This window comes from Argentina silus, assembly GCF_951799395.1.
Source record: "Argentina silus genome assembly, chromosome: 1".
Lineage (NCBI taxonomy): Eukaryota > Metazoa > Chordata > Actinopteri > Argentiniformes > Argentinidae > Argentina > Argentina silus.
In genome coordinates this window covers 18728383-18739452 of record NC_139655.1, presented here as the reverse complement: position 1 = coordinate 18739452, position 11070 = coordinate 18728383, and the positions used below count along the sequence as shown (strand labels likewise).

Genomic DNA, 11070 nt, shown 5'->3' with positions numbered 1-11070 from the left:
GATGTTGGAGTTGTTTTACTGTTCATGCTCTCTCATTTCTGAGGTTAAGTGAATTATAGATATGTACTACTGAAATGGTTATTGATGTCAAGTACTGTATGGTGGAAGTCTGTTATCCAGACACTGATGATGAGGAAGTGTCAGTCACACTGTCTGCTGAAAAGTTGTTGTGTGATCTGAAACTCAAGTACATAGTGTTTGACCACTTAACTGAGGTCAATATCCACAAGTTGCAAACATATGAAGTGTTTATCAATCTGTTTTTATGTCCTTTTGTGTTTCTGTGTCATTCATTCACAAAAGAATATCTGTCTAAATATCATGGCCGTTGGCAATTAGACAAAGTAGCTATAAATAGTTTCCATGGTCAGATTCCGAAAGGCATGGATCATTGGTCCTTACATTAGAAGAAAAGGAAGGTGTCATTCCATTATTGAAGAAGACAATGCACAGATCCCCACACTCGATCTGGATTGTGTGTCCCCCTTTAGTATGAATTGATAAATAATGTAACAAAAAAAAAGCTATTATTATAGTCCTCATTGATTCTTTATTCATCTAATCAACCTAACTGATGTAGACTGTCAAGATTTTCGGAGTATATGGTATTCCTAGAAAATGTGTAGATCACAGCGCAGCAGCCAGGCCTAATTCGTGCGTCCGTAACCTCCCCTACAACAATACCTTTTCATCTCTTTGTGGGAGTTTGTGGATTTTCTCAGTAATAGTGAATAAGCTTACACATTGTCATGCAGAGAGACAATTCTCAATTGGCCTGTAGCTTGTAAGGCCCGCCCTGCGCTCGAAATAAATTATGGGTGGCTTTATAACAGTGGGCTGGCATACCAAACCATGTCCATACTTTCTAGAGACAGAGGGAGGGCACACAGAGTGACGCGCGCTAGCATCACACAGTTGCTATCTCTTATCATCCCCGCTTTCAATTTGACGTTCAGAATTATTGTCATACACCGAAATAAAGCAAATTTACCAAGATGCCCAAGCCGCTTACAGACCAGGAAAAAAGGAAGCAGATCTCGGTGCGAGGGCTTGCAGGAGTGGAAAATGTTTCCGACCTTAAAACCAATTTTAATCGCCACCTCCACTTTACACTCGTAAAGGACCGCAATGTGGCGACCAAAAGGGACTACTACTTCGCCTTGGCCAACACTGTCCGGGACCATCTGGTGGGCCGATGGATCAGGACGCAGCAGCACTACTATGAAAAAGATCCCAAAGTAAGCACAGCCAGTTGCCGCAGTCATCCCATCCTATGCGCTCTCTCAGGCACGTACGCCGCTGTCAGACACCGCACAGAGAACAAGGGGAGGGGATGGGTTTCCCAGGGAAATGTTATTGCGCAGTATGTAAACTGGTTCGAGGATGCTGTTCAGACGCATAGTATTTATAGACTGTTTAGAATATAATGACATAGGCTAGATCTACATTACATAATTTGATCCTCAATGCTAAACACGGCGAATTTGTCAGGAAATGTCACATTTCTCAAGAGCGCACGATAAGCGACTTGCGGATTACATAAGCATGTCTGTCTGTCTGGAATACAAATTCAGTATTAGTCTACATTTATGTCTGCTTGGCATCATGCAGATTAATAAGTGTGAGGCATAAATGGCTGGATTGCAATGTTAATATTTAAAAGCGAGTCCTTCACACTTGTAGAGTGACACCCACCCACTCAATCGTGTCAACTGGTTGTTAAATATGTATTATGTAATAGGATAGCCTAGTTAGGCAAACCAAAATGTTTACTTTCTGTGAGTTTGAAGGCTAGATCCTATTCAGAATCCACGATGACACTTTTCGGATGAATACCACTGCCACAGTAGAATTAAATAATATTCATAGATCATATTATGTTTTAATATAATTCCCTTAGAGGGGTGTAGCAACAGAAAAATACACTAAACTCTAAGACTAAAACTCACCTGAGGCTTGCCCTGAGGTAGTAAAGTTAATAGTACATTGTGTACCGCAGCCATCGTGAATATACAAGCATCCTTTATGTGGCCACAATCAGTTTTTTGAGAAAATGGAGAGAGGCAGAATTACTGAGTTGTTTTGTGCTGCAGAAAATTATGGCCACAATATAGTCATCTTAATGCAGCACAATCATGTACAAATTAGTGGCAATTCTATAACTTAGAGGTTATAGACACCTACGGCAGTACCGTATGGTTATATTGCTGGGAGTTGCATTGTGCTGCTGAAAGAGTCAAAGGAGAGCATAATAGAAAGATCAGATTAAATGTTTGTGCAGTGTCATTATGCAATCCTTCCTCGTGTCCGTCTGCTAGGCTGACATGGGTCTGGTTGGTTTTATTGGTGTCTGGAGGCCAGCCTTTAAAAAGCCACAGATCTTGAAAATGTGTGTTTTTTGCCCTTTAAATCAGTAGATCACATTTGCTTCAGTTGCAACATCAACATCAGCATAAGTTGCTATTGCTAACCCCCGATAACAGAGAAAGGCTATTCTTTATTAATGTACTTCTCAGTGTTTTTGACCATTTAACATGATAGATATTCATTTGTAATGTCTGATGATGCACAGGTATTGTACCATATCAGACATATCTGTCATTAGTAGGAAAAAAGACACGTTTTCCCAAAGTCCTCCATTGACAACCCACAGCCATAGCATCCATCCTGTTGTTTGAGTGTGTGGTGTTATATAACCCCATCTCTACGAATGACTGGCATCTATAGACGGTGTAACCTTTGGTTAGATGCTGCTATTTATACAGACCACTGGATGCCTGTGTCACTTTATCTCACAAACAGTCAATGGACCACACTCTTTTTTCCATGCCCTGGTTTGCATTCCTCTTATCATTGAGGAACAACAATTGAAATCCAAAGGTCAAACTTAGGCTCAGCTGTCATTGCCAGCATGTCAGACAGGACATCAAATAAATCAACCTGTACACATGGAAGGAAGTATTACTCCTGCAGTTTAAGTTACACACCCCATACAGGTAGTGAGCCTTATACCAGGAACTAATAGTTAAGTATAACTTAGTTATGAGTAGTGACTGTGAGACAACAATTTCTACATGATAAGAAATAAGAAAACAAACTTGAAGGGGTTTCAAGGGCATATCCAGACATAGTTTTCAGCACTCTGTAAAAAGGATTAATGCAATGCAACAATGCAAGTATTCCATTGTTAAAAATCAAAACCTCAGATGCTTGTATTTAGTTGAACTTATCCCAGTACACTCAGTAAAAGCTGTTGTCCGATAGAATGGTTGCCAAAAATAGCAGCCCTGTTGTTGGCAGCACCTGCTGTCTCCTCTTGGCTTCAGCAGACAGACATAATGCTGTATTTCTAAGGGCAACCACATGGGGGAACACTACTCTGTGATTGCCTAAGGAACGATGCCTTTGACAGCATGTACACTCAGGATGTATTGCACTAACTTTCCCTCTCTTTCTCTGTAGCGTGTGTATTACCTCTCCCTGGAATTCTACATGGGGCGCACTCTGCAGAACACCATGGTGAACCTGGCCTTGGAGAATGCCTGTGATGAGGCTACATATCAGGTATGACAAAGCGATTAGAGAATGACAGTGTCCCATAGCCACATTAACCCACACATTGTCCATAGATTTATTCCTTATACAAAACATGTTGATTACTCTCACATTCAATGTAAGAAAGAAGAACACAATATTCTTATACCGTATATGAATTTATTGTGCATGGCCCTCCAGTCTAAGCTGTACAATCTCACAATAAACTTTTATGAACAATAAAATGTATCTTTATCCTCTCTTAATCTTAACAAATTTTCATTTTCTTCATTAGCTGGGTCTGGACATGGAGGAGTTACAGGACATTGAGGAAGATGCTGGTCTTGGTAATGGTGGCCTTGGACGGCTTGCTGGTGAGTTCCTCGTCTTTCATTTGTCTCGCACCTAGTTGCTTCTACCCCCTAAAAATAGTGTAGCCAATGGCAGTGATGCTTAGTTGTCCAGACAGCCTTGTCTCATCCAATCTCTTCCACCCTTGTTGTGTCAGCCTGCTTCCTAGACTCCATGGCATCTCTGGGTCTGGCTGCTTATGGCTATGGTATCCGCTACGAGTTTGGCATCTTCAACCAGAAAATAGTTGATGGCTGGCAGGTAGTTTGACTGTGTACATAAACATTATTGCTGTAAACGTATGTGCTGTGTGTTTGTGATTGCATGTAAGTAGATGGGCATACTTTTGCGTTTGAGTAATGCAATTTAAATAGATGATTGATACACCTGCACAGATTTATAATCCACTCATAGTAAATTCATAATCATCATATTAATTGACTTGCATCTCAGTGATTGACACCTCTTCACAGGTGGAGGAGGCTGATGATTGGCTGCGCTATGGCAACCCCTGGGAGAAGGCCCGCCCTGAGTATATGCGTCCCGTCCACTTCTATGGCAAAGTGGAGCACCACCCTGATGGAGTCAAATGGGTCGACACACAGGTGAGACTACACACAGATGATACAAAATAGACTGGGGTCAATAAGGAGGAAATGATTATGAACATGGCTTAACTTCTGTCCTCTACATTGTCAGGTGATCTTAGCCCTTCCCTATGATACCCCAATACCAGGGTACAGGAACAACATAGTCAACACCATGAGACTGTGGTCTGCCAAGGCCCCTTGTGATTTCAACCTGAAAGACTGTGAGTCCTTTACTGTTGGTGGTGTGTCAGAGTGTGGTGTGTACTGTGGTGTTTCAGATTGTGCATGGACAGTGTTGTTTAACATTGCTGACTCAATTACATAACAAGTGTTACAACCTTTAGAATAGCGTTGCGAGTAATCTAATTCAACAATCAGATCATCATGATGAAAGCTGGAACACTGACAAGTAACAGTGCAAAGCAAGACCATAAAAATGGATTATGTAACCAGAGCTTTTTTGTGTTCCATAGTCAATGTGGGTGGCTACATTCAGGCTGTGTTGGACAGGAACCTGGCTGAGAATATCTCCCGTGTTCTCTATCCTAATGACAATGTAGGTTGTTATTTCTTATCACAAACTGATGCCTGCCTCATCCATTTACATCAATATGTTTATTTCTCATAGTACACTCGTAGGCATACTGCCTCATGAATGAGTACTTTAAAAATGAGACTATAGAGCACTGCCATGTTGAATCACTAATAAAGAGCTGTGACAAATGTTCACCCTGTGTTTGACCCAAGTTCTTTGAGGGCAAGGAGCTGCGCCTGAAGCAGGAATACTTTGTGGTGGCGGCCACTCTTCAGGACATCATCCGTCGCTTCAAGTCCTCCAAGTTTGGCTCCACGGAGGTTGTGCGCATGGACCTGTCCACCCTACCTGACAAGGTGATATGCTAGACTAGGCCTAATACTATATAATAACTGGATGCTTATTATGTTCTCTGCAAATGTGTTTATCCATTGACCTCACTGTATTACTAAGGTGAAGAAGACACACAGTTGGGGAAATAGACCATGGAACCGGATGCATTATTTTATATTACCCAGTGTGATTGTGTCTCCCAACTGTAAATATAGTGACCATCTCCTAACTGCTGCTGTCCCTCCCCCTCCCCCCTTCCCCCTCCTGCCTCCGGCCTGTAGGTAGCAATCCAGCTGAATGACACCCACCCTGCCATGGCTATCCCTGAGCTGATGAGGATCCTCATTGACATGGAGACGCTGACATGGGAGAAGGTGGGCCCTGTTAACTCTGCTTAGACATACACTTTTCACGCAATGTCATGGAGAAGTGAAGAATATATGATAGACGTTTGTTTTAACCTTACATTTCATTAACCAAACCTAGAGAAAAACCTTGAGAAAAATACATACTTTTTTGTCAACATTCATCTCCCCACCCCCAAGGCAAATTGAACTCTTGAAGCTTGAAACACAGCCCTCTTATCCTCTTTCTCTTTCAGGCCTGGGATATCTGTGTGCGTACCTGTGCCTACACCAACCACACTGTCCTGCCTGAGGCCCTGGAGCGCTGGCCCATTGACCTGTTCCAGAACCTTCTGCCCCGTCACCTGGAGATCATATATGAGATCAACCGACGCCACCTGGAGGTACAGTAACAATTAGACACGCCTCCCACATCATTCTGGTCCTTATGTGACAGAACCCATTTTGTGTGTGTGCTAAATAACTGTGGAAGCCCACAGAACTTAAGCCTAGGCATCCTCAGCCACTACCCCTCATTACAGTTTTATAAGTATGGATTACAGTGTGATTATATTACTATATTATATTAATTAATTAAAATGTTCTCAATTGAATGTTTATGAGCAATATATGACTCTTAAATTAAAAAAAAAAATGTGTGGTGACACTGCAAAGGTATTTTGTCTTCCTCCTCCCTCAGCGCATCGCTAAGATCTTCCCTGGGGACAGCGATCGTTTGCGCCGCATGTCTCTGATTGAGGAAGGAGACCAGAAGAAGATCAACATGGCCCATCTGTGCATTGTTGGATCCCATGCTGTCAACGGAGTGGCCCGCATCCACTCTGACATCATCAAAGCCACTGTGTAGGAAAACTATGCTTGTACCTGACCAGGTCACTCTTTAGCTTAGCCCTGATATGGCTAGACACTGTAAAATAACTTTCCACAGCTATGTCTAGCCTATTTGGTCTATAGCTCTTCTGATTGGTCAAGGAGGTTATCACTCAATGTCATCCTCAACTTACTCTATGTAGAGTGGTGTATGATGGCTACTTGCCAACAGGTTTAAGGATTTCTATGAGGCGGACCCTGACAAGTTCCAGAACAAGACCAACGGCATCACACCCCGACGTTGGCTAGTCATGTGCAACCCTGGCCTGGCTGAAGTCATCGCAGAGGTGTGTAGTCTAAAATGACAACAAACGTGGAGAAGGTGTGACAGTTTTTGCCACAATAGTCATGATGATTGTCAATATGGGTCTTTCTGTATGTTTGAATCTTCAGAGGATTGGTGAGGATTACATTCGTGATCTAGACCAACTGAAGAAGTTGCTCAAGTTTGTAGATGATGACGCTTTCATCCGTGATGTCGCCAAGGTCAAACAGGTGAGATATCAACAACTGTTCCTTTTAATAAAAGTTTATTTTAGTCACCATCTTGTATACATCATCAGCCTGAGCCAAGTTCTATCATAGCCTACCTCACCTCACTGTATCTATCTTCAGGAAAACAAAATGAAGTTTGCTGTCCACCTTGAGGAGCAATACAAGGTGAAGATCAACCCCAACTCCATGTTTGATGTCCATGTCAAGAGGATCCACGAGTACAAGAGACAGCTGCTCAACTGCCTGCACATCATCACTCTGTATAATCGTCAGTGTTTGCTCTATCCTTTCACATCTATTCATAAGAGAAGTGATTACTTCTGAACAAGTTACTGTAACCTGTGTTTCTTCAATCAGGCATCAAGAAAGAGCCCAATAAGTCTTGGACCCCCAGGACTATCATGATCGGAGGAAAGGTCAACAACATTAGATGTTTTTTTCTTTTATTAGAGGATTGATCAAATAGTACTTCTTACTAATTAGAATACACCTTACCATATTGCATTGTTAGAGACTCATGTGCTTTAATGTGTTTCTCAATTTCACCCAGGCTGCCCCTGGTTACCACACAGCTAAGATGATCATCAAGCTGATCACTGCCATTGGAGACATAGTCAATCACGACCCAGTGGTTGGTGACCGCCTTAAAGTCATCTTTCTGGAGAACTACAGGGTCACACTGGCTGAGAAAAGTAAACCTGACTTGTTTCATTGATGTGCCTGTCAGAGTGTAACTACAGTAAGTGACCCTTCACTTCAAACATGATTTTTTTTCTCTCTCCCCATCTGTCTCTCTCTTCAGTCATCCCTGCTGCCGATCTCTCTGAGCAGATCTCTACAGCAGGCACAGAGGCCTCTGGCACTGGCAACATGAAGTTTATGCTGAACGGAGCCCTGACCATTGGCACTATGGACGGTGCTAATGTGGAGATGGCAGAGGAGGCCGGAGAAGAGAACCTCTTCATCTTTGGCATGAGGGTGGGCGACGTGGATGCCCTTGACAAAAAGGGGTAAGACAGTTTATGGTTCACGTGAATGGGATATGAGTTGTTGACCAATCAGATAGACAAGACAAATTGTCATTGGATTTTATTGCTAAGGAGAGAACTAATTACTGGATAATATTCCACTAAAATACGTTTTATCATGTTTTAACCTCTTAGATATGATGCCATGGAGTACTACAACAGTATTCCTGAGCTCAAGCAGGCCATGGATCAGATCGCTGGTGGATTCTTCAGCCCCAACCAGCATGACCTCTTCAAGGACATTGTCAACATGCTGATGCATCATGACAGGTGGGACAAAATGCAGACACCAACACATTTCCAAATGCTGACAAATACATGCCCTGCACTTGTTCATAAAGCAAATGAATAAACAAATAAACAGCCATCTGATGCTACATTGATGCAATAAATGTTGATACACTGATGTTTGTGTTGCAGATTTAAGGTGTTTGCTGACTACAAAGAATATATCAAATGCCAGGAGAAAGTTAGTGCTCTGTACAAGGTCAGTTTTCCAAGGAATTAAAATCTTTAAATTACTGAAATCTATTCCCCTATCAATGCTGTATGCTGAGTTTCTACAAGAGTTTACAATAGTGTTGCTTCCATTTGTAACAGAATAAACTGCCTTCTGTTTCCATCCCAACAGAACACTAAAGAATGGACCAAGATGGTGATCCATAACATTGCTGGCTGTGGTAAATTCTCCAGTGACCGCACCATTTCCCAGTATGCCACGGAGATCTGGGGAATGGAGCCCAGCCTGGAGAAGATTGGCGCCCCTGACGATCCTCGCTAAGCCGGCTCTGTCTCTAGCTCATCCACAGATCATTAGAACTTGATAAATCCCTGTAACTAGTACCTTTTCATTGTGTATCATGTGGCAGTATTTCTGTAGTGTATGACACTGAATATAGTGACCCCTGTCTGGTCACATGATGGCCATTAACCACTTTAAACCTCAACAGTCAATACAATACTCATTTCTATTGGCTTGAATTTAAAATCAGTGTTCACCTTTCCATGCACCAGCAATGCATAGTCAACTGTCTGTGCAACACTGTCTTCATCCACTAGTATCCAGCTATCTAATAATATTATTCTACCACATTTGAGCCAATATGGCCAGAGAAAACACCCATTTACAATCAGTGCGGTCAAGTAGCTCACACAGTATGGTCACACAGTATGGTATTGTACCAAAGTCATGTCTTCCAAGGAAGAGAAATGGGAGAGTGGCCTATCGCAAAATATTAAAATATGCACATTCTCAAGTAGACACTGTGATTCTACAGCGTTTGCCTGCCAAGGATACCATCTTTTTCATATCTGCACCAAATGATGAATCAGGTTGATGGGGCTAGGTTGAAATGTGTCATCCTCAAATTGACTGTTTCCTCAATGTCTCATATGGTGAATGTTGAATGTACTCATTTGTGCGTGTTATAATCATGTTTGGGGAAGTTCACAATCCCTAATACAAAAAACTTTACCTCCTCTCAGTAAACTGTGTTTTGTTTAGCATGATCCCAGTATATTCACAATATTTTGTTCCTGATGATCTCTGTGTTGGAAATGATCATTCAGTTGCAGCTGTATTGTGTAGCAAACTAAGCCTTCTCTCCACCTTCTCTGCCTAATATAATACCTCTCAGAGTGACGAAAGCTGCCTTACTAAGCTGTGTAGTAGTGTGTACGTTCAGTCTAAGTAAGCCCATGAACACCTTGACTACCCTCTGTTTAGCGGTTTGTTTTGATGTTGTTAGACAAGATGATTTGCTATACTGCATATCTGACTGTGTACGGAAGCCTTGGACTCTGCTGAAGGACTATACTGAATGTAGGGTGACGAAGATTGCACTGTCTATTGTTTTTTTAATGTGTTTGTCTCTCCCTTTTGGGAGTGGATGTTAGCACTGAAGGCTTCAAACCCTGCATTATCTCAATGTTCTTGTTTAACAACAGTCAATAAAGGAGACAAAGTTACAATTCAGTGATGGTTTGTTACATGTGTTTACATGCCACAAAATAATGTACAATATAACAATGAATTGGTTCGCTACCTGGGATTGTCCAATGAAAATTCAGTTTGCCACGACCAATTATAACAATCGTTTGACGTAGCTAATTTCAACAACATAAAGAACACAAAAAAATTCAGGCACGACCACTAGCGAAGGCATTTTCGAAAACTATTCGATTCCAATCTAATCTAGCTACAAATATGTCTGGGCTTTTGTGGGGAATGATGAAAGCACGGGTGGCTGTTGCTCCGAGGAGATTTGCACTCAACCAGCGAGCAAACATATCCAGTAAACCGCCAAAAGACAACATTGGCGCTGCAGTAAGTTGACGATCGCTAGCCTACCACCATTAGCTTTATCGATTGTGCTACAGTACAGGGAGGTTACAAAATCTGGTTAAGATCTGTTAACGAGATTAATTCAAATGAGACTTAAATTGAGACTGCCTATAGTGTACATGCATTTCCACTAAATTGATTGATCTCCTGTCCTGTGTTTTGTTTGCAGGAATCAGTATTCGTCATGGTTGTTTTTGGAGTGACCATTCTTGGACCCTCTGGTTGGATCCTTGCCAATTTATTGAACTATCAGAAGCGCGACTGACCTGTTTCAAATGGACCAACATCCTGCTGCTTCTGTTTCATATTGATGTTTTAACTAATGTTATAAAGTAGTTAGAACGGAAGTTTATTTGTTCACAATAAAACGTATTGCCTATAGCAAAGTAGCTGAAGTTTTTGTTTTTTGGGAAATGATTGATATGAGAAAGTCCAATGGTTGCCGTTGTCGAAGCCTCAGATTTTGTGCCGTTGACACCCAATTAATTTGTCCGTCGGTCACCTCGGAAACTAGTGACAGCCACTTTATGCTTGCGCAGAGTTGTCACTAATAGGTTTCGTATTTTGTGATCTACATTTGTGAAAGTAGCTGGACAGCGAAGTGCAAGTAAGTGGGAAGATATTT

The 11070-nt window shown here is 41.8% G+C and overlaps 1 protein-coding gene across 1 annotated transcript; it reads left to right on the top strand.

Annotated features, from left to right (window-relative positions):
• Positions 1 to 877: 877 nt before the first annotated feature.
• Positions 878 to 10076, top strand: pygmb (phosphorylase, glycogen, muscle b). The gene is made up of 20 exons (XM_083679967.1): positions 878 to 1238; positions 3463 to 3564; positions 3830 to 3908; positions 4043 to 4146; positions 4359 to 4490; positions 4585 to 4696; positions 4949 to 5031; positions 5223 to 5366; positions 5625 to 5717; positions 5945 to 6091; positions 6388 to 6551; positions 6751 to 6865; positions 6972 to 7073; positions 7194 to 7341; positions 7431 to 7489; positions 7624 to 7765; positions 7876 to 8083; positions 8237 to 8371; positions 8522 to 8588; positions 8733 to 10076. Exons 1-20 carry the CDS (start codon positions 996 to 998, stop codon positions 8880 to 8882), a joined length of 2529 nt encoding a protein of 842 aa, XP_083536093.1. The 5' UTR covers positions 878 to 995; the 3' UTR covers positions 8883 to 10076.
• Positions 10077 to 11070: the final 994 nt, after the last annotated feature.